Source organism: Chenopodium quinoa, unplaced genomic scaffold, assembly GCF_001683475.1.
Source record: "Chenopodium quinoa cultivar QQ74 unplaced genomic scaffold, ASM168347v1, whole genome shotgun sequence".
Taxonomy (NCBI): domain Eukaryota; kingdom Viridiplantae; phylum Streptophyta; class Magnoliopsida; order Caryophyllales; family Amaranthaceae; genus Chenopodium; species Chenopodium quinoa.
In genome coordinates, this window is record NW_018742483.1 from 927,501 (window position 1) to 948,935 (window position 21,435).

General features: G+C 33.0%; 3 protein-coding genes across 7 annotated transcripts in view; 1 reads left to right on the forward strand and 2 right to left on the reverse strand.

The window, feature by feature from the left end:
• The window catches only part of LOC110719108, an 857-nt gene extending 392 nt beyond the window's left edge, over positions 1-465 (forward strand). Inside the window, exons 1-2 of the mRNA XM_021898007.1 lie at positions 1-11; positions 185-465. The exon at positions 1-11 is cut by the window's left edge and continues 392 nt beyond it. Coding sequence (XP_021753699.1) covers positions 1-11; positions 185-190 — 17 coding nt within the window. The 3' untranslated portion in view covers positions 191-465. The remainder of the gene's footprint in view (positions 12-184) is intronic.
• Positions 466-8,428: 7,963 nt separating this feature from the next.
• On the reverse strand, positions 8,429-20,889 carry LOC110719106 (protein FAR1-RELATED SEQUENCE 5-like). Of its 5 annotated transcripts, none has more exons than XM_021898004.1 (9): positions 20,757-20,889; positions 15,315-15,511; positions 15,109-15,235; positions 13,973-14,146; positions 13,647-13,845; positions 13,063-13,272; positions 12,656-12,827; positions 10,511-11,544; positions 8,429-10,070 (listed from the first exon to the last, which is right to left on the reverse strand). In XM_021898004.1, the coding sequence occupies exons 8-9, from the start codon at positions 10,792-10,794 to the stop codon at positions 9,089-9,091; spliced, it is 1,266 nt and encodes a 421-aa protein (XP_021753696.1). In that variant the 5' UTR covers positions 10,795-11,544; positions 12,656-12,827; positions 13,063-13,272; positions 13,647-13,845; positions 13,973-14,146; positions 15,109-15,235; positions 15,315-15,511; positions 20,757-20,889; the 3' UTR covers positions 8,429-9,088. The 5 variants fall into 5 exon arrangements, with proteins under 5 accessions (XP_021753696.1, XP_021753695.1, XP_021753694.1 ...); XM_021898003.1 differs by having other exon boundaries at positions 13,647-13,855; XM_021898002.1 differs by having other exon boundaries at positions 13,647-13,863.
• On the reverse strand, positions 15,900-19,548 carry LOC110719140. The gene is made up of 4 exons (XM_021898046.1): positions 17,309-19,548; positions 16,997-17,224; positions 16,773-16,827; positions 15,900-16,676 (listed from the first exon to the last, which is right to left on the reverse strand). The coding sequence occupies exons 1-4, from the start codon at positions 19,546-19,548 to the stop codon at positions 15,900-15,902; spliced, it is 3,300 nt and encodes a 1,099-aa protein (XP_021753738.1).
• Positions 20,890-21,435: the final 546 nt, after the last annotated feature.

Here is a 21,435-nt window from a genome sequence, read left to right on the forward strand (position 1 = left end):
AGTTCTTGAAGGTGACCCAACTGCCTTTGCAGCTGGGTTTATGGTTGGTGCATCACTTTGATGCTAACACATGCTCTTTAAACATTCTAGATTCTGAACCTTTTTGTATCACTGAAGAGCATGTGCATCAAGTACTTGGGCTGCCAATGGGTGGCATAGAAATTGACAAAAATAATTTTTCCAGAGATAAGAAAGTGATTCAGCAATGGAAGAAGCAATTAAAAAGCAACTCACTCTCTATCAAAATAGGGGAGCTGAAAGAGTTTCTGAAAGAGCATAACTCAGCTGGTCTTATGTTCAAAAGGAACTTTGTAGTGCTATGCGTTTCTACATTGATGGATGGTAAACTTTTTATTTTTATTTTGCTTATTTTTAGTTATAGTTAGCACTTAGCAGTTGTGTGCTATATATAGCAATTATATTATCTAAGTTGTTGGTCATATATGTATAGAATCAGTTACTTGAATTTATACATCATTAGATAGAGACTATTGACACTTTCAGAATAAGATATATATATATATATATATATATATATATATATATATATATATATATATGTATGTATTTATCTTTTTTTCTATTTATTTATATTTTGATGGAATATTGTTGTTAGTCAATGATGAGATGGGTGAAAAAATTTGGAATAGGATTTGGTACATACTTCATATTAACATACTTGTCAAAAAATTTCAAGTTATATTATAAATTAGTTATATCATCAAGAAAAGGTGGAGAGTCAACATCATGGTTTAAATTTTATAGGAGTTTGCTAATTTTCAATTTTGTTTGCTTATTTATATTATATTTTGTTCATTTAAATTTCCTTTTGCTCATTTTTCTTTTGTTTTGCTCATTTTTTTTCAGGGAAACAAAATGTGAATATCAATTCTGATATTCTCACATTTCTTTCTGATGTTGATAAAATAAAGGACTTGAATTGGTGCAAGTATATCCTTGATTCACTTGTGAAGGCCAAGCTTTTCTGGGAAGAACGTCAAACTCGTTCTTTTCCTGGATCTTTACTGTTTCTTATGGTATTACTTTAATTTTTGTTGTTTTTTTAATGTAGTATTTTTTACTTATTTGTTGATTTTTAATTTACTAATTATTTTTTCTTACTTGTTTGTAGCTATTGTATGTATTAATTTTTATTTGTTTAATTTTAATGTACTAATTTTTTCTATCTTACTTGTTTGTAGCTTTTATACGTTGATCAGTTTGTCATTGAGGAAGTTAGAGCCAAACGAGAAACTCCAGTTCTCAAAGGTTGGACAACCAATATGTTGTCAAGTCGTGAGAAATTGGAAATTTTTAAGGGGAGGCTTGGAGTTTTTTATTAAAACCAGAAGCTTGTTGGTCCTTCTGGCAGCAAACAACCAAAACTGGTATTTCACTTGTAACCAATACTTAGTTTTTCTATGTCTTTGGCATTGCTTGAAGATTTTGAATTGGAACAAATCTTGCTTTAAGGAAAATGATGCAATGTGGTGCTTTTATAGCAATGTGATGCAATGTTGTTTTTTTAATGTAGTATTTTTTACTTATTTGTTGATTTTTAATTTACTAATTATTTTTTCTTACTTGTTTGTAGCTATTGTATGTATTAATTTTTATTTGTTTAATTTTAATGTACTAATTTTTACTATCTTACTTGTTTGTAGCTTTTATACGTTGATCAGTTTGTCATTGAGGAAGTTAGAGCCAAGCGAGAAACTCCAGTTCTCAAAGGTTGGACAACCAATATGTTGTCAAGTCGTGAGAAATTGGAAATTTTTAAGGGGAGGCTTGGAGTTTTTTATAAAAACCAGAAGCTTGTTGGTCCTTCTGGCAGCAAACAACCAAAACTGGTATTTCACTTGTAACCAATACTTAGTTTTTCTATGTCTTTGGCATTGCTTGAAGATTTTGAATTGGAACAAATCTTGCTTTAAGGAAAATGATGCAATGTGGTGCTTTTATAGCAATGTGATGCAATGTTGTTTTTTTAATGTAGTATTTTTTACTTATTTGTTGATTTTTAATTTACTAATTATTTTTTCTTACTTGTTTGTAGCTATTGTATGTATTAATTTTTATTTGTTTAATTTTAATGTACTAATTTTTTCTATCTTACTTGTTTGTAGCTTTTATACGTTGATCAGTTTGTCATTGAGGAAGTTAGAGCCAAACGAGAAACTCCAGTTCTCAAAGGTTGGACAACCAATATGTTGTCAAGTCGTGAGAAATTGGAAATTTTTAAGGGGAGGCTTGGAGTTTTTAATAAAAACCAGAAGCTTGTTGGTCCTTCTAGCAGCAAACAACCAAAACTGGTATTTCACTTGTAACCAATACTTAGTTTTTCTATGTCTTTGGCATTGCTTGAAGATTTTGAATTGGAACAAATCTTGCTTTAAGGAAAATGATGCAATGTGGTGCTTTTATAGCAATGTGATGCAATGTTGTTTTTTTAATGTAGTATTTTTTACTTATTTGTTGATTTTTAATTTACTAATTATTTTTTCTTACTTGTTTGTAGCTATTGTATGTATTAATTTTTATTTGTTTAATTTTAATGTACTAATTTTTTCTATCTTACTTGTTTGTAGCTTTTATACGTTGATCAGTTTGTCATTGAGGAAGTTAGAGCCAAACGAGAAACTCCAGTTCTCAAAGGTTGGACAACCAATATGTTGTCAAGTCGTGAGAAATTGGAAATTTTTAAGGGGAGGCTTGGAGTTTTTTATAAAAACCAGAAGCTTGTTGGTCCTTATGGCAGCAAACAACCAAAACTGGTATTTCACTTGTAACCAATACTTAGTTTTTCTATGTCTTTGGCATTGCTTGAAGAATTGAATTAGAACAAATCTTGCTTTAAGGAAAATGATGCAATGTGGTGCTTTTATAGCAATGTGATGCAATGTTATTTTTTTAATGTAGTATTTTTTACTTATTTGTTGATTTTTAATTTACTAATTATTTTTTCTTACTTGTTTGTAGCTATTGTATGTATTAATTTTTATTTGTTTAATTTTAATGTACTAATTTTTTCTATCTTACTTGTTTGTAGCTTTTATACGTTGATCAGTTTGTCATTGAGGAAGTTAGAGCCAAACGAGAAACTCCAGTTCTCAAAGGTTGGACAACCAATATGTTGTCAAGTCGTGAGAAATTGGAAATTTTTAAGGGGAGGCTTGGAGTTTTTATAAAAACCAGAAGCTTGTTGGTCCTTCTGGCAGCAAACAACCAAAACTGGTATTTCACTTGTAACCAATACTTAGTTTTTCTATGTCTTTGGCATTGCTTGAAGAATTGAATTGGAACAAATCTTGCTTTAAGGAAAATGATGCAATGTGGTGCTTTTATAGCACATTAATGGACCTCCTAAATCAGCAAAAAAATAATTGCTCATTTGTCAAATGAGCAATTATTTTTTGCTCATTTGATACTGTGTGATTTGGATGAAAATTACACAATTATGTAATTTTTTTTTTTTTGTTTTTTTTTTTGCTTGATTTTAGGAACAATCTGATCCAATTCATACAAAAAATGAAGAAATTGAACAAGATCCGAAGAAGGTATTTATATGACTTTTCTGGAAACTTATATTAATTTGCTCATTTTTATATGACTTTGCTCATTTTTTGTTTTTGTTTTTTTCCTAATTTTTGTTATTTTTTACTTAATTGTGAATTTGAATTGTTGTTTTGTGAATTTGGGGATTGTCGTGCGATGAAAGAGTAGGGGGTTAAAAGGTTGGGGGTGTGCGAGTTGTTATTAGCCCAATCCCTATCCTCCCTAAGATACATCTTCTGGTTAGCTTTAAACATAAATCTGATTAGCTTTAAACACCTCAGATGGTAAAACCTCCTCATTAACATGTGTAGGTGTTTGCTCATTTGATAAATGAGTAATCAACTATTTGCTCATTTGGTAAATGAGCAAAAAATTGATTACTCATTTGACAAATGAGCATCTATGTTTTAATTTACTGCATGAAAGGACTTTTAGCTATTGGGGAAATGGATTTAAGGATCCAGGTGTAGTGTTAAATGATCCTCTAATTGTTAGAAAAGAAAACTCTAACAAGCTGATCATGATTTTGCTCTAAAGTTTGGTACTCCTTTAAGTATTCAAGATGGTCTTGGCTTCTTTCCATTATTGTGAATTAATTTTTTTTTTTTTTTTATAGAAATGCCTTATGGAGCTTGCAACAGCATCTACAAATCTAGTCTTGGCATACATGGATTTCAGTGAAAAACATGAAACTGCTGTTAAGTATTTTCCAAACAATGAGAAGATTCAAAAGCTGAAGGAAGATGCAATGACTGTTTGTGATGAGCAGAAGATGAGCTCTAAAGCTTTGACTGAAGATATTCCTCTCTCATTTAGCCAAGATGAACAGTATTGGAAAGATCTAGCTGTAATTGAAGCTTGGGATAGGTTTTCGAAGATTTCAGGCAATGACAAGCATGCTGAATCTACAATTTATGCTAGGGTTGATCAACTGATTGAATCAGAACCAATTGATATTACTAAGATTGCTGCTGAATGTGTTGACATAGCAAGTGGTATACCTGATGTTGAAGATCCATCTGTTATCATACAGCCTAAGGTTGCTGAACATGTATTTAAAAAACTTGGAGAGTCAAGTACGAGATATAGTTTAAGAAGTTCAGTTTCCAAAGGATGTGGAACTCCTTCATTCAGCTTAGGAATCTCTTCTCAAGATGATTCTCAAGAGAAGTCCCCCAGCATTGCACCTACTGATGAACCTATAGTTGCTCCTGTGAGTGCACAAGTTGGTGCTTCTAAATCAGTTGATGATGCTGATGCTGTGAATGCTCAAGAAGACCCAATTGCGCTTAAGAGAAAAGGAGATGCTGAAAATGAGAGTTGTATTCCAAAGAAGCGTAAAGTGCAACCATCGTTGCAAATAAGATCTCCTTTTAAGTCTCGGATTATCAACATATATACACCATTAACAACAGTTCAGAAAGGTGTTATGGATTCATTTTTTCATGAGAAGAAAAATCGTTTGTAAGTATTTATTCAATTTTTTCAGTTCTGGAAATTTTGGCAACTGACTTTATTTTTCTTTCTTATAACAAGTCTAGCTCTATATTCTCACTTCACATATCTACGATTGAAATTATTTTAACTTCCCTAAATCTTATATGTAGTGATGCAGGGTTTTTATGCAAGGGTGAGCCTGATAATGAAGTAATGCTATTTCAACTTGAAATGCTAAAAACTCAGAGCAAAATTCATGGCGATATCATTAATGCATGGTCTACTGTTCTAAATTTTAATGAGCAATATAAAGATGTCAATTCTTGTGGACGTTTCTTTTTTGGTCTTAATGCTGTAGAAAGTTCAACTCGTTCATTTTATTTTGTTTTATTTTGTTCATGTTCACTTTGCTCATTTCATATAATTTTTTTATATTTGAATGTAGATGTTGTTTTGTATTTGCAAAAACTATTATTAGTTCTTTGCTCATTTGTCAAATGAGCAAACTATTCAATGCTCATTTGTCAAATATTCTTTCTCATTTGTCAAATGAGCAAAAATTAAATACTGAACTAATTCAAGTCTCTTATTGGATACTAAATAACATAAAATCTTTTGATAAAATATTTGAAATACAGAACTAATAATAATATAAATTCTGACTTCCTTGGTCTGAATCAATGTATAATCAGTGTTTATGAGTTGTATTATGGTCAAATTTTGGTCCTGCACAATTCGGACTCTTATTTATGACCTGTAATAAGGTCTGAATCAGTGACGAGTGAGAATTCACAGACATGCTGCATCTATAATTCTATATGGTCTTAAACCAAAGGACTTAATTCTTTATGTTTATGATGCTATCTGACAACTAACATTCTGTATGTTCTGTAATTACATAAATAATTGAATGATAGCTGCAATTAATTCTTTGCTCATTTTCGAAATGAGCAAAACATTCACTTGCTCATTTGTAAAAAAAAATTCAATTTACTCATTTTATGACTTTTCTCATTTCAAATTCACTTTACTCATTTCTTATTTACTCTTTTCATTTATGTTCATCTTATTTATGTATTTTTCTTTATTTATTTTTTTAGGATTGCCTTTTTCAATACGAAAGTGATCGTGCTCAAGAAAGGAATAAAATGTTTTGTGAGGTTGTGGAGTTGGAATTCAGCAAAACAATCATCCCAAAGAAAGATATTGAGCTTTTCTTTTTCCCGGTATTTGAAAAGGATCATTATTATCTGGTATGTTTTAACACCACCACAGACTGTGGTACAATTGAGGTTATTGATTACAGTGAAGGTCCTAGAGAAAATAAGAAATTGCTTAAAAATCTGGTATGTCTTCAGCCACTTCTTCTTCATCATTAATATCCTCATTGATGTCTGCCATGTTGTTACCAGATTCTTTATTCATGTCTCCTCTCATTATATCACTGGTACCCTAACCCTTTCAGAGGATTCTCCTCTGAATTTCTTCTTTCTCCCATAACAAGAAAATACACACACACACACTCACGCCAGAGACACACACACACACATACATAGGCACACACACACACACACACGCATACACACACACATACACACACGCACACATACACACCCACACACACACACACACAAGCAAAGTCTTAAATAGCTTCCTGTTAGTCTCTGTCTCTGACCTCACTTTGAATCTATTCATGGTCAGCTTGATTCTTTCGGGATATATGACATGTAAAACTTTTCTAGAGGATACTTGCAAAACTCTGTGATTTATTTTTCTACATAATGTGCATCTCTGCATTTGAACAATGTGTTTGAGAGTTTCTGATTGTATACAGGCACACACACACACGTACACAGGCGCACACAAACACACACACACACACACACACAAATACACACACACGCATACACACACACATACACACACGCACACATACACACACACACAAGCACACATACAACCTGTAATAGAATCTGAAATCAGATTCTGAAATTAGTTTTTGGAATCAGAATTGTGTAATGTGTGGGTAGGTGGCAGTAATGGCTCAAGATTTTGTTAGATTATTTAGAAAAATGATTTGAGTTTAGTTGTTTATCTTGATCTTGTTCTGCTTGTTCTAACTATATTTGTTCCACCTGTTTTTGTTCTTATTTTAACTTATTTGTTCATTTTCAGAAAAGTGCATTTTCATATTTCATGAATGGTGGAAGGAAGTATACAAAGTGTTATTTTGTCAAAACAAATCAAATCTATGGAGTCTGTTGTGGTTGATTTACCTTGGAAGTCTTTAGATGATTATCATTTGCATTGCGGTGTTGCAATGATGAGGCATATGGAAACATATATGGCTTTGCAAAAGTGGAATTCAGGTTTAAAGAAAAATAATGTAAGTCTAACCAGAAAAAGTCTAATTGCAATTTTTATAATTTGATTCTTCTGGAATGAGAAATCTGCACTTTTTAGATTAAAATTTGTGAGCAGCTTGTTGATATACATTCATGAAGCCATTACTTACCCTATACTTACTCTGAATTATTGCTTCATTTTTTCTCTTTGCAGGACATAATCATTGACAAACTTCGTTTGAAGTATACCCTCTCAATTATTTCAAGTGAAGTAAATACTGTTAAATCTGTTAAACAAGTTGTCCAAAAGAAAAAAAAGGCTGAGGAAGCAAGTGATGCTGAAGAAAGCTAGGGGCAGCAATCCAAGAGCAATTAACGGAGAGAATTGAAGACTGAAGTTGATCAATTGTTCTTAGGATTTGTATAGTTTTTGTACAGAACAATAGAATTGTTAGTTTTATGATGTTCTTAATAGGACAAATGTGATAAATGTTCTTAGTTGATCTAATGTTTTTATGATGTTGTTAGGATTTTCTAAGTATAAATTTTGCTATGTCAATGTAATGGATATGATTTTCTATCTTATTGACTAAGTTGTTTGTCATTTGTTAAATTCCTGATTAACTATTTGAGCAACTGACTATTTGCTCATTTGCTAAATGAGCAAAGAAATGTTTTCTTATTTTTTAAATAAGTAACTAATTATTTGCTCATTTAAAAAATGAGGAAACTAATGCTTACTCATTTCACAAATGAGCAAAGAAATGGTTGTTGATTTAATGTATTATTAAAAGGAATGTTTACTCATTTGACAAATGAGTATTAACTATTTGCTCATTTGACAAATGAGTATTAACTATTTGCTCATTTGCCAAATGACCAAATAAATAATGCTAAATCTTATATTTATATAAAAATATTAAATTTTATATTTGTATAAAAGTATTATTATACAAATATCAGCAAATATCTAGTTAATTTAGCCTCTATGATTTTGAAGATTAGGGTATGTTCTCTTTATTGAACTCATTGTATAATATCTTGGATTGGACTATTTCTGTTACCAAGGACATTACAATAGCTTTGGTATAATTACATATGTGTGTATGATAGATAAACAGAGCTTGCAAAATATTTGCTCATTTCAACAAAATTTAAAACACAAAATGCTAAATCATATATTTATATAAAAATATTAACTTTTATATTTGTATAAAAGTATCATTATACTTTGTTTGGACAGTTTCTAATATCATGATGACTCAATTCACCACAACCTCTACATAATCTCTTCTTTTTCTGGTTTTGTTCTACAACCTTTTCTTTTTCTCCCTTTAGCCTTTTTGCACTTCTACCGCTTGTTTCAACATTTGGCACATCAATCTCAGCCCCTTTCTCTTTTGAAGTCTCTACATTTGATACATGAATTCCAGTCCCTTTATTCTTTGAAATTTTTGGAGGTTTGACAATTATTTCAGTTGGCACACTAGCTCCAATCAATAGCTCAATGTCTTGTCCTTTGTTGTTTGCACTTCCTGTTGTTTCATTAATCCTTGCAATCCTCTTAGCCTCCAAATCCTTTCTTATTCCTTGAAAATTTATCACAAGATCTTGAATATCTTCATCATTGCCTTCTGCCAAACTTACACAAGTGTGTATCTCTGACCATAAATCATTTAACAATTTTTTCTTGTCAATTAAATTAGCACATTGCTCCAACAGGTTTCCACCCAAGTCAAAAATTGGTTTTTTCAGTGCCATAGTAGTCCATCTGTGTAGCATATACTGCTCCGGAATGGTTTCAAACCTTTTTGCTTTCCAAACCCAAATCTATGTCTACATGGAATTCCTTGTCTATAAAACAACTTGCAAGAACATGTGGTGTCAAAGTTAGTTGGATTAAACACAACATCAAATGTTCTAATCCGATTTCCTTCACTTACTTTTGCAACTTCCAATCCATTTTCTTTCTTCAATTCATCAACACCACATGAAAAACAAGCAATTTCAACCTCATATTGAAATTCATAAAAGACAGAGTTAGTATATAAATGTGAGGCATGCTTTTCTATCCCTAGTGGTGTTTTGCACTCAGGATATTTGTGCTTTGAATCATTATCATTCTGACCTTGAGTGTGTCTCTGGGCATCAATTGCAGCTTCATATCTCAAGTAAAACTCAACAAGTGATACATGAGGATTGATAAAGGAGCAAAAAAAGTTGTTTTCGCTTTCGGATCTTGATGTTGTACGCATTATTCCTCCAAGGAACACATCTCTGAAATACGCCGGAATCCACTTGTTCCTTATCTTGTACATATAACCTAACCACTCATGTTCTTCCAAGTGGTATTCAACCATCACCTTGTTCCACCTTTCTTCAAACTCAGCAGGTTCAATTTCAAGATGCCAAACACAAGCACATAATTTTTTTAGGAAATCAGTTTCTTCTTGCATGATTGATTTCTCCACCTTATCTGGTAACTTTTTCATTATGTGCCACATACAGAAGCGATGTTCAGTCTTGTTAAACACACTTTTAACAACAATTTTCATTGCTGGATCTTGATCTGTAATCATACAATTTGGTTCATTTCCACCCATTGCCTTGAGAAATAATCTGAACAACCACTCAAATGACACTATATCTTCCTTTGCTATGAAACCAGCAGCAAAAGTAATGCAGCTCTTATGATGGTCAACCCCTGTAAATGGAGTAAACACCATGTTGTACCTGTTTACACATACAGATTAAATTTTAAATGATCAAATAACTACACACACACATAAATACAAAGACACACGTACTTAGACACAGACACACACACGCACACACACATATACACATACATACACGCACTCACAATCTGTGATAGAATCTGAATTCAGATTATGAAATCAGAATTGTCATCAGCTACTGAAATAATTCAATGCTCATTTGACAAATGGGCAAATAATTGATTGTTCATTTGTCAAATGAGCTTATAACTCAATGCTATTGTTTTCTTTTTTGTCAAATGAGCAAATAATTGAATGCACATTTCTGAAATGAGCAAATAAATCAATGCTCATTTGTGAAATAAACAAACAGTTATACTAAGTTCATTTAAAACAAAGTTATTAATTTAAGCTATAGTTATAACATAAAAATGATTTGTGATTTTTATGAATTACCTATTGGTTTGGTATGTGGTATCAAAGGATACCATATCACCAAATAGAGCGTAACTCTTTTTACAAAGGGGATCAGCCCATAATGCTCTACAAAGGCAATAATCATCATCCATCTCAAAATCAAAGAAAAAAGCGCTCCACATTAACTTTTTGTTAGTAAAGTTATCCACGAACATTTGAGCATCACTTCCTTGAATGTATGCTTTCAAATCTCTATGAAATTTTTTGAAATCTTGCTTAGATGCACCGATGTTATCATATCCTCCAACAATTTCCTTCATCATTCGAAAAGTTGTAACAGGACCAATATTCACATATTTAAAGAACAAAACAGTTTGTCAAATGAGCAAATAATTTAATGCTCATTTTTCAAATGAGCATACTACTTTTATTAGAACATACAGAGAATTCATGAAACATAAGAGGCTTTGAAAGTCGTACCATAGAATTATTCACAATTATTTTTTTGTGCACTATGTTCATTTTTCTTCCTTCTTTTTGGAAGAGATTGCAACTAGGTGTATAAAGTGGATGAGTATGTCTCTCATGAAATTGTGACACTATGAATTTGTTATCATCACAATGCTTTATGATAATATGTGCCTTGCACCCAACACGAGTAACGAGTCTCTTCCTTTTGATTGAAGTTTTTTCTTCATTGCTTTCTCCTTCGTTGTTATTTAAATCTTTTTCAACAGTAGGCTTTCTTTTCTCTTTGTATCCTTCTTTATTGCATAAGATATACTGTGATTTCAATTCTTTGCTTCTTCTTTGCCTTTTAGTTGTAGATTTTCTTGTGTTGAATCCAGCAGCAAATGCGTATCTTTTATAAAATTCAAGGCCCTCTTCAAGATTATTAAACTTCATCCCTATAGCTGGTTTCAACTCATTAGGGCATATTGGAAGCCATTCTTTTGTTCCTCCAGGAGTGAGCAAAGGTGCTACTTTAGGAGAAACTACTATTGTAGGAGTAGTTGCCACATTTGTGATGGTACTAGAATGACTGTCAAGTTCTTCATTGTTGCTCATCATTTCTGAAATCAGATTCAGAATTCAGAATTGCAAACAGAAAAATGAGGGGGGGGGAATAGGTTTGTATAAGTAAGTGTAAGAAGGGAATGTGGTTGGTGTGCAGGAAATAGACCAAGAAGAAGGGGGGTGGGGCTTGTGTGCAGGCAAGAAAACCAAGGAACTCAATGATTTGATATCAGAAATGATGATTTGAAAAGGAGTAAAACTTGATAATGCTACCCTTCAATATGTTTTGCAAAACCTAGCATATATAGCATTCAGTATAGCATAGTATAGCATATTTGCCAGCAAAAACCATACATTCTTAGACACACACACACACTCTAACACATGCACTCTTACACTCACTTACACACACACACACACACACACACACACACACATACACACGGTAATTTCAGATTATCACAGCACACAGAAGTGCTCAATCTAAGAAGCACAACCACTTGCTCATTTGATAAATGAGCAACTAAATATTTGCTCATTAGCTACAGCTACCTCTTTCACTTTCACTGCTTCTGCAACTCATGTTAATGAGCTGAATCCCATTTCTCTCTTTCTTACACTGTACAATTACCACCACCACCAAACTCTCTCTCCTTCCTCTGTCCCTGTACCTTACCACCACCAATATCACCACCACAACCTGTCGCACTCTCACTCCCTCGCCGCCACCCCTGTCCCCTGCACCCTACCACCACCATAATTACCAACTTATTTTGCTCATTTGCTCCTTTTTATATTTGCTCAATTTAATTATGTTTGCTCATTATATGTTTTTTATATTATTACAAATATTTAGGTTTGCTCATTTTCAATTCATTTGCTCATTTTAAATTTGATTGCAAATTTTCAATTTCTATCAAATTAATCAAACCTAAATTTTTGATTTAATTCAAAATATTTCAAAGAAGTAAATTCAATCAAATCCATAATTGATGCAATTAAACAAGCAATTCAATGAGAACAGAACAAACCTCTAAAATCGAAAATTCTCATGCAATTAACATGCAATTCAATAACCTAGTGATTGATGCAATTAAATATGCAAATTAATAAGAACAGAACAAACTAAAAAATCAAAAATTATCATCCAATTAACATGCAATTCACCTGGCGAATTTGATTTGTAGCAGCGATGGAAATGCGATTAGTAATTGATGATTTGTAGCGCAAGGCGAGCAAGGTCGGTGTGAACTTGCTTATGATTAATTTGATGAAGCAATTGATGAAGCAATTTGAAGCAATGAGAAACAGCGTTACTGATTAGCCGCCATTGATGAAGCTTCGTGGTGGAGAGAGAAGTTAGTTAGCTAGGTGGAGAGAGATGACAGTTAGGTGGTGTATTTACTGATTTTTCCATTACTATGCGCTTTTTCATCCGTCAGATCTATTTAGTTCAAGGGCTCAGATTTGGTGTCATATAAGAGATGGTCTCATATAGGGGGATGGTCTCACCGGATCCCGACCCTATATATATATATATATATATATATTATCACAGTATATTAGTATATTACCATAACTGTATCATTACTCCAATAGTCGACCAAGAACTTCCATTCAACTTTAGTCATGTGACTTGGCTTATTTTTGAGACGTTCTTCTTTTGTTGTCAGCTTACTAAAGTACTTTCTTTTCAATTTTCTCCTTGCATATCTAAACAATCGTTGTGCATGTTTCATGACACACTCCCTCCTTTGTTCAGGATCATCAAATGACCACTTCTCCTGAAATATACAAAAATAAGTATATTAATACCTCTAACGCTTAACTATATATATTACATTTATTGATCTTCTAAATATATGTGATTTGAAGGATGCTCATGCTAATGATAAATGATGTTAATTAGACATGATAGTAATAGAACGAAGTAATGAAGAGAGGAATTAGAACAAATGGTATGTGTGTAATATGCTCAGAGTATTCAGAAATCATCTATTTAGGCTCTATGAGCTCACAAAGAGAATTTGGAGGGCTTCAGCTTTACATTTTGATAATACACCATCATTTAGTTGAGATTGTCACAAGTCATCAGGTTTTCTAGTTCTGTAAGTGGGTCAGAATGCAAGAATTGATGTGTATTATGATATGATATTACCTGGATGCAAGCCCACAAATGGTCTAATATTTCAGATGTATACTCATTCCAACCCTTGACTTGTATTGGACAAACAGATTTATTACGAACTTGTTGACCCAAGAAGAAAGAAAATAATGAAGCATTGTCACCAATAGCAACACCATCCTCATCAAACTCCACATTTAGTTTTTCACCCGGAGGTAATAGAGTAAGCTTCCTGCAATATACTGTCCCTCTTTTTTTCACAATTGTACATAGATCATGCATAAGCTTAGTAGGTATAGAATTGACATGACTAAAATCAAATTAAGCATGTTACATATGTTTGAAGGGATTATTCATACTTGCTGAAATGTTTAATTCCTCCTCCTCTGTTATATTCATGAGTTCGTTGATGATGAGTGGTTCACTATCTGAAGATGCATTTTCACGTTCAAGATATTGACCAATTTGTCCATCCTCATCATAATATTAAGTTGTGTTGTTATCATCATCCCTTGTCTCTCCTTCTTCATTTTCTATTTACATGTATAAGGAAAAAAACAAGTAAAATAGATTTGAATCACTGTATATGCATAAAGTAGTGAATATGCAATGGACCCAAGTGGCCCAAACCAACTAACACCATAATATTTAGACTAACACTAGAAGGAACAAGATCCAACAGGGAAACAACAACCAATGAAGGCTACAACAACCAATAAAGACAAGTGAAGCACCACAAGTAGTAAGACAGATAATCTGATAATCTGATATTCTGATGTTTAATCTTTTCCTAGTAAAAGACAAATAGTGGGACAGGAGTGCATGGAGGTGTGTGAAGGAAAGAGTGGGGCAGGTGTGTAGAGAGGCGTGTGTAGGTAGGATTGGGGCAAGTGTGTAGGGAGGTGTGTGCAGGCAAGAGTGGGGAATGTGTGTGGAATATGTGTGTAGGGAGGTTTGTGCAAGAAAGAGTGGGGCAGATATGCATGGAGGTGTGTGCAGGTAAGATTGGGGCAAGTGTGTAGGGAGGTGTGTGCAAGCAAGAGTGGGGAATGTTTGTGGAATATGTGTGCAAAGAGGTGTGTGCAGGAAGGAGGGAGGTAAGTATGTGCAGGGAGGTATGTATAGGTAGGAGGGGGGCAGGTGTGTGTAGGAAATTAGTGGGCAGATGTGTGTAGGCAGGAGGGGGCAGCAGGTGTGTGTAGGCTCCAAATTCTATCACTAAGATAAGTACAATGAAGTTTTCCAAATTCAGATTTCAGTCCAAAAGTAGAAAGGTTGTTTGCCAAACGATCAAATCCTATATTTATACAATACAATATCTACCATCCTTTATTTGCTTCATAGTTCACATTATATATTCCGGCCATAACCATGATAAAAATTTTCACATTATGCTTTTATACATCTTTAAGAAATTCTAGATAAAATTGCAGCAATAACAATATCAATGACAATAGAAACAACTAAATTCAAGAATCAAGTAGAGTAGAGACACCTTTTTGTTCTTTGTCCATGGCAATTGCTTCTTGTGTTTTTTTGTTCATCTTTAGAAACTTCGCCAATGACTTTGGTGGAATGAAATTCCCTTTTTCGTTTCCTTCTCTCAAATTTCTTATGTTAGCCTGATACAAATTTATAAAATATCAGAAATTATTATGATTAATGGGAAGCAAAGTGAATCATTCTTAATTGAAATAATACCCTTCTTGTAAATCTGATTTGAGGTTCATTCTCGTGTTCCTGAACCTCAAGCTCATCATCATTGGGAATATAATCATCATCGCCCCTGCCAGCACTGCTTTTTTCTTTTCTTTTCTTCTTTTTTGTACTTTCAACCAAACTCGTCATAGAGGAAGCAATTCGTTTTACGCCCAACGACTCCAATCTTTGTTTGTTGGCTGCAATTGTTAGAAGCCTCTTTCTTTCATACTCATTCATTTGCTTTTACATTGATCATAAAATTTACAGTTACAAAACAAACACGAGTTGCAGAATTATATTGCACACTAATTGCCTTATAAAACCTAATGCACGGGTGTTCCAAACCTCCTAACTATTGTACATGTCATGTCAGATACACTTTGTTAGTCTGATAAGGCCTATTATCAATAATTATTCACAATAATAAAGTCATCACATATAATTATTCTATAAAAAAATCATTAAGCACAAATATAAAGTGTAAGAAAAAAGCAAACGTAATTAAAGAAATAGTTCAAAATGCCTAGGATATAAGTGTGAATACAAGCAATTCATAACTTAAAAAAAAAAACAGTAAAATTTGAGTCAAGCAAGATCAATATCATCATCATTATCACTCTCTTGGTCACTCTCACTATCATCTTCATCATCCTCTAGTAAATCGTCATCATCAAATTGTTCATTTTCTTCAGAACTGAAATCTTTGGGTTGATTTTCCTCAGTGGCATCTATGACGATTTCACCAACATCATCACTTATTTCAAAAGGTGGATCATGAGTCTCCTCTAAATTAATTGTGCTTAAGACATGAGGGCCTTCAGCCATCATTGGTTGTAGTTGTTGTAATGCATCCTCATCACTTTCAATAACTTCCTTTTCTAGAACATTATAGTGATGCCTTGGATGGGTCTTTACAATAACAAGCCAATCATGATAAAGTCCATCACTAACATAGAATACTTGTTGAGCTTGAGACATGAGCACAAAGGGTTCTTTGGTACGCAATGAACAATGACTATTGACACTCACATTGCCATGCTTGTCAACCTTAACACCTCTTCCAACCCTATGAACATCCCACCAATCACAACGAAACAACACCACACGTTTTCCATCCAAATATTGTATCTCAAGTATCTCAGTGAGGATCCCACAATAATCTTTTTCTGTATTCCCAACAACGCCCTTGACCATAGCTCCACTATTTTGGTGTACCCTATTCATTTCTATATCCCTTGTGTGAAATCTAAATCCATTTGCAAGAATTCCATTTAAACACAAAACACCTTTCAAAGGACCTAAAGCCAAAGTTTTCAAATCGTTTACGACTTGATCATTGCCTTCATTAGGCAGATCCATAACCTATGTATATAAAATAAATAACATTAAAAAAATGAGACTAACACGAACTGATAATATAAAAAAAATAATAAAGCTACTATTAATTATATGAAATACCCGATCACGAAACCAATCCACTAAATTTTTGTTAGATGTGCTATCTTCATATTCGCTGAAAATCAAATAAAAAAATATATCATACGATAGTCGTATTAGAAAGTATATTTAGTAGTTTTTTTAAAATCAAAAGTAATATATCATACTCTAAATAAGCTTGTGCTTCATCACAATTCTTAAGTATATATTCTCGGACTTGAGCTAACTCTTATTCATTGAGAGACCTACTTTTAGCCTTTCCCAAAGGAATACCCGATGATGCGAAAATTGATATACCTTCGTAGTCATTATTTCCCGCATCATCATTCCTCTCGGGTTGATTAAATTTGGTCTCAATTTCATGCAAGTACTTTGAACAAAAGTACATGCACTCCTCAATGTTGTAACCTTCCGCGATGGAACCCTCCGGCCTACTCTTATTTCGAACATAACATTTAAATCTACGTAGGAGCCTACAAAATAATAAAAAATTTGAAAACATGTTCAACTAGTTAAATAAAGAAACTAAACAAAAAATATTCATATACAAGGAATACCTTTCTATTGGATACATCCAACGATATTGTACCGGTCCACCAATTTTTGCTTCAGTAGCTAGGTGGACACACAAGTGGACCATGATAGTGAAAAATGATGGAAGAAAAATCTTCTCCATTTCACACAAAATAAGCACAATTTCACATTCAAGATTTTCTACATCTTTCACTTTCAATGTTTTAGAGCACAGGTCCTTGAAAAATGTACTTAATTTCACTATCACATCGTTCACTTTGGGTAAGGATACCCCACGAATTGCAAGTGGAAATAATTGTTCCATAAGCACATGGCAATCATGAGTTTTTAGACCATATATTTTACACTTGTCAAGGTTTATGCATTTTGAAATGTTAGAAGAATATCCATCAGGAATCTTCAAAGTCTCTAAAAACTTACACACCTTTTCTTTTTGTGCCTTAGACAAGGTGTAAAGTCCTGGAGGAATATGCCACTTTCTATTTTTTAATATAGGAGCAAGATACTTCATAACCTTAAAATGCTTTAGATCATGTCTAGCCTTTAAATTATCTTTTGACTTCCCATCAATATCCAGCAAAGTACCGAGAATATTGTCAAGTACATTTTTTTCAATATGCATGACATCAAGATTGTGTCGAAGCAAAAGGGTACTCCAATAAGGCAATTCAAAAAAAATACTTTTCTTTATCCAATTATCATCTCTCTTTGGCAATTTCATTGTTTTTCCTAATTTCATGTCTTCAAGATCTCTAAGTTGCTCTAAAATCTCATTCGAAGATAGATGTTTAGGAGGACCTCTTGTTTCTACTTTTCCATTAAAAGATTTGTTATCTCTCCATTTATGATCGGTAGGAAGAAATCGACGATTATCCATGTAACAACATTTTCCCAAATTTGGTAGTCGAATAGAACTAGTTTCCTTCATACAATATGGACATGCTTTATAGCCTTTGGTAGACCACCCAGATGGAAAATCATTTATGGTCCATAATAATGCAGCACGCATTTGAAAGTACGAATCCTTTGAAGCATCATAAGTCTTGGCTCCATTTTTCCACAATTCTTTTAGCTCCTCAATTAATGGTTGCAAGTATATATCAATGTTATTTCCAGGTCCACTTTTCCCTGGAATTAACAAAGATAGTATTGTGTAAGGTTGTTTCATACACATCCATGGAGGAAGATTGTACACAACAAGCACTACTGGCCATATACTATAGTCACTTCTAAGCCCGCCAAATGGATTGAACCCATCACTTGCTAAACCCAGCCTTACATTACGTATCTCTGCAGAAAAAGAAGGATGTTCTTTATCAAAATGCTTCCAAGCTTGACAATCTGTCGGGTGTTTAAGGACTCCATCATCTTCGCGTTTATCAGAATGCCATCTCATCTCACTTGCTGTTTTAGATGACATAAACAACCTTTGCAACATTGGAACTAGTGGGAAATAGCGTAGTACTTTTGGAGAAGCTCTATTGCGCTTAGTATCACATATGGAACACTTTTCAAGGTTAGCATTTTCTTTCCAAAATAACATACAATCATTTTCACATGCTTCTATTTTTTTATAGTCGAAACCAAGATCAGCAATCATCTTACGTGCTTCATAATAATTCGAAGGCAAATCAGCACATTCAGGCAAAGCATTCTTGAACAATTGAAGCATATTAGTAAAAGCTTTGTTAGTCATGCCATCCATACATTTGATTTGGAATAGCTTTAAAATGAATGACAATTTGGAGAATTTGTCACAACCAGGGTAAGTTTGTTGAGCATCTCTCATCAAATTTTCATACATGTTTGCCTCATTTGGATGCTTAGTAAATCTAGGATAATCAAACTCAGAACCCTGTTGCTCCTCATCGCACTTGTCATCTATCTCATCATTTGAGACTCCAGGACTAAACCTGTCATGGATCATCCTAAATATATCATCATTAGCACTTTCTCCCAAATCATTTCTACTTTTTTTTTGTGGCGGCTTGTATTCTCCATGATAAATCCAGCGAACATACCCTTGCACAATTCCATTCACCAACAAGTCACTATATATTTCGTCCCTTGTTTTATGTTGAACATTGTTGCAACGATTACAAGGGCAAGGTACCTTCTTATCCTCCTCTCCTATATCACTATTTGATGCTAAGTCACGAAAAGCAAACTCAAGAAATGAATTAACCCCTTTTATGTATAAGTTGTATGTCCTATTAGCACACCTCATCCACTCTAACCTCTCTTGAACATCCAACATATCCATGTGTAAAGAAGTGCTATGAATACATAAAAAGTTAAAAAAACAAAAAAAAAAAACAAAAAAACAAAAACAAATGAATGAATGAATTAAGTTGCTCTAACTTGAAAGAACAAGATAGAAAAATTTTCATATTCATCAACTTTAAGCAAATACTCAACATTACTTCTTTGATTGTAATAATCAACATGTTACTTTTGTAAAGTATCATTAGACATTTATACATAAACTGAATTTTCACAACTAACTTCCAATTCAGCACATTATCACATATACAAATAGTTGACCCCTCCCTGAGTGCACACCTTCCCTCCTCCTTGCTACAAACCTGCCCCTCCCTTTGTTACACCTGCGTACACAACTCTCCCTTGCTTGCAGATTGAACCGATCCCCTATTTGTACACTAAACTCATCCCGTCTCTGCCTGCCCCCTTACTTGCACACACTAATCCCATCTATTCCCATCCCCTTCGCTGCACACTACCCCACCTCCCCTAGCTGCACATCTACCCTATCCCAGCCTACACACCCCAACGTTATTTGCACACTTACCTCCTAATCCCTAACTGCATACTGCTCCACCCCCCTCCTTCTTGTCTGCCCCCCTCCCTGCACATTGCCCCCTTGCCTTAACTACATACCTTCCCGCCTTCCTTGCACACACACTTGTCAAAGAGCTTTTTCCACATAGTAAATTTAAGAATTGAATTGCACATATTTGATAATCAATTAACATTGAGTTTTTTTCACAGAAAAAATGTTATATTGAGTAAGTTGAAGAATTGAATTGCACATATATGATAATCGATTAGCCAAAAAAAACTGAATAGCAGAACATGCAAACAAATTATCAGAAAGTTGAATATATTATACAAATAAAATATAATCAAACTAATTAATTTTAACAAAAAAAAAAAAAAAAACAAAAAAAAAAAACGAATACATTAGATGAAAATAGGAAAGCTGTCTACTGCCATACGAAACTATTTAAAATAAAGAGCAAAAATCACTTGATCCACACCAAATTGAAGCAGAAATTGCAAAAATAAAATAAAAAATCGAGAACAATTCTACTCAAGCATATCAACTATAATCCAATGTAATTCAATTGATACCGCATACGTATTGGAAAAAATAAAGGAAATTAAAACCACCATTGATTCACACATTAGAACACTACATATTAGAAAAAACGAAAAGTAAATAGATCTAACCTTTAAATTCTGTCCAAGAATTGATCTTGCGAGTGTAAGTCGGATCTTCGATTTAGGAGTCGTTCAACGCTTTTGATTCTTCAGAAACAAAGTATTTTTTTTTTATTATTTTTATTTATATATATATATATATATATATATATATATATATATATATATATATATATATATATATATATATATATATATATATATATATATACGGGAAGGTTTCTTCTAGTTGAGGATTGAGGGGAATTTTGGTGGTTTAATTAAATTTTTTATTAGGTTGGCGGCTAATGAAAGTGAATTAAGCGCTTCATCATTTTTGGGATTTGTGAGGGGGATATCTATTTGTGAGGTGTCTTTGTGTGGGGCTTTGGGGTAATTAGCTGCCTAACAGCAATTTCCTTTTTTTTTTAGAGCACTTATAAATTAAATAAAAAAAGGAGATGATCTTATACAATTATTTGTGAACAAAGATTAAGTGTTACTTTATACAATTATATGTCCTTTTTAGAGCCTTTCTCATACGATTATTTTTGTGTTTTATTTATTTCCTTCTCTCATGGTATATTTATTTCAGTTCATTTCATCTCAGCTCAGTTCAGTCTATTTGTGTGTTTTATTTTTGTTTTTGTTTTATTTTTTATTTAATTTATAAGTGCTTAATTCTATTTTTTAATTAGACATGTTGTAT

Coding starts and splice junctions, on each gene's coding strand:
- LOC110719106 (XM_021898006.1), bottom strand. CDS start 10,794: ATGATGAAGGAAATTGTTGGAGGATATGATAACATCGGTGCATCTAAG. Junction 10,071..10,510: donor ACCACATACCAAACCAATAG/GTAATTCATAAA, acceptor ATGTGTAAACAG/GTACAACATGGTGTTTACTC.
- LOC110719140 (XM_021898046.1), bottom strand. CDS start 19,548: ATGGATATGTTGGATGTTCAAGAGAGGTTAGAGTGGATGAGGTGTGCT. Junction 17,225..17,308: donor TGGATGTATCCAATAGAAAG/GTATTCCTTGTA, acceptor ATTATTTTGTAG/GCTCCTACGTAGATTTAAAT. Junction 16,677..16,772: donor TGGATTGGTTTCGTGATCGG/GTATTTCATATA, acceptor TTATATACATAG/GTTATGGATCTGCCTAATGA.